Source organism: Ochlerotatus camptorhynchus, unplaced genomic scaffold (assembly GCF_037179485.1).
Source record: "Ochlerotatus camptorhynchus isolate MF236.1 unplaced genomic scaffold, CSIRO-AGI_Acam_v1.1 ptg000438l, whole genome shotgun sequence".
NCBI classification, from domain to species: domain Eukaryota; kingdom Metazoa; phylum Arthropoda; class Insecta; order Diptera; family Culicidae; genus Ochlerotatus; species Ochlerotatus camptorhynchus.
In genome coordinates this window covers 1,039,896-1,041,457 of record NW_027040924.1, presented here as the reverse complement: position 1 = coordinate 1,041,457, position 1,562 = coordinate 1,039,896, and the positions used below count along the sequence as shown (strand labels likewise).

Sequence of the window (1,562 nt, the reverse complement as noted above, 5' to 3'; positions counted from 1 at the left end):
TTATTTGTTGCTTATAATCGCTGCTGCTGCCTCAGGGAATGCTTTAGCGCAATTTGTAAAGAATCTGAACGCGGAACAATTTGCGGAAGAATTCCCTGAGGCAGCAGCAGTGATTATAAAGAAGCACTATGTGGACGATTACTACGACAGTGTGGACACCGTCGAGGAAGCAATCCAAAGAGCCAAGGAGGTGAAACACATTCACGCGACATTCACTCGAATGGAGGATTCCACATAAGTAACTGGATGTCGAACTCGGAGAAGTTTCTAGAGGAGCTTGGGGAGCGCACCGCAAACGCAGCAATTCACATGACCCGGGATAAAGACACGGAATACGAGCGTGTACTGGGGATCGTGTGGAATATGATCGAAGACGTCTTCTGTTTCGCAAAAGCTTCGAAATTAGAGCAGCTGAAAGTCCTCCGAGGAGAAGAACGTCCGACGAAGCGAATAGTACTCAGCATCGTGATGACGCAGTTTGATCCGGTGGGTTTCCTCGCACCAGACACCATCCTGGGAAAAATGTTAGTACAAGACGTGTGGCGGACTGGTTGCCAGTGGGATGACATCGTGAACGACGCATCGTTCAAGAAGTGGAAACGGTGCACGAACACACTCAAGCCTTCAAACTACCACGCAGCTACTGCATATCTTTGCGGATGCGAGCGAGACGGCCTACGGATGCGTGGCGTTTTTCCGGGGCCGTTGTACGAGGAGATGTGAGGTGCGCAATGGTGATGAGTCGAGCGAAGGTAACACCATTGAAACAGCTGTCGATTCCGCGTTTGGAACTTATGGCAGCGGTACTCGGTGTACGACTATCACAGACAGTACGGGAAAATCATACCTTCTCCATTAGTCGAGTGGTCTTCTGGGTAGATGCGGAGGTGGTGCTATCGTGGATTCGATCCGATCAGCGCCGCTACAAGCAGTTTGTCGGTTTCCATATCGGAGAGATCCTGAGTTCGACAAGGATTGCAGACTGGTGGTGGGTACCGACGAAATTGAACGTTGCAGACCAGCTAACGAAGTGGGGCAAGGATCCGAAAATACATCCGAACAGCTCGTGGATAAAAGGGCCGCAGTTTCTGTACATCAGTGAGGAAGGGTGGCCGAAGAAGAATCTACCGCCGGCGAACATGACGGAGGAACTCCGGGTTCATCTCCTGCTGCACGATGTGAAGGTGCCAGCGAATTTGGTAGATGCAGACCGCTTCTCGAAGTGGACGGTGTAGGTTCGGTTCGGACGATGGCGTGTGTATTTCGTTTAGTGTCGAACTGCAGGCGAAAGTTTAAGGGCTGCCTATAGAGACATTACGAGCGACGAGCGAGCAGAGCGAGAGTGAGAAACAAAGAGCGTTCGGTGAATCAGTGGCTGCCAATCGAGAAATCAAGTCCTCTGTATAAGCTGACTCTCATGGTCGATGAAGATGGACTGATTCGAATGGAGGGTCGAGTGGAACGAGCAAAATTTTTACCGTTCGATCTGCGATTTCCAGTGATTCTGCCGAATGACCATCGGATTACGAGATTGATAGTCCAGCACTACAACGAGAAGAGTG

At 50.5% G+C, this 1,562-nt stretch overlaps 1 protein-coding gene across 1 annotated transcript; it reads left to right on the top strand.

Annotated features, from left to right (window-relative positions):
* Positions 1 to 731: 731 nt before the first annotated feature.
* LOC135711770 (uncharacterized) lies at positions 732 to 1,235 on the top strand. The gene has a single exon (XM_065234736.1). It carries the CDS (start codon positions 732 to 734, stop codon positions 1,233 to 1,235), a length of 504 nt encoding a protein of 167 aa, XP_065090808.1.
* The last annotated feature ends 327 nt before the right edge of the window (positions 1,236 to 1,562 follow it).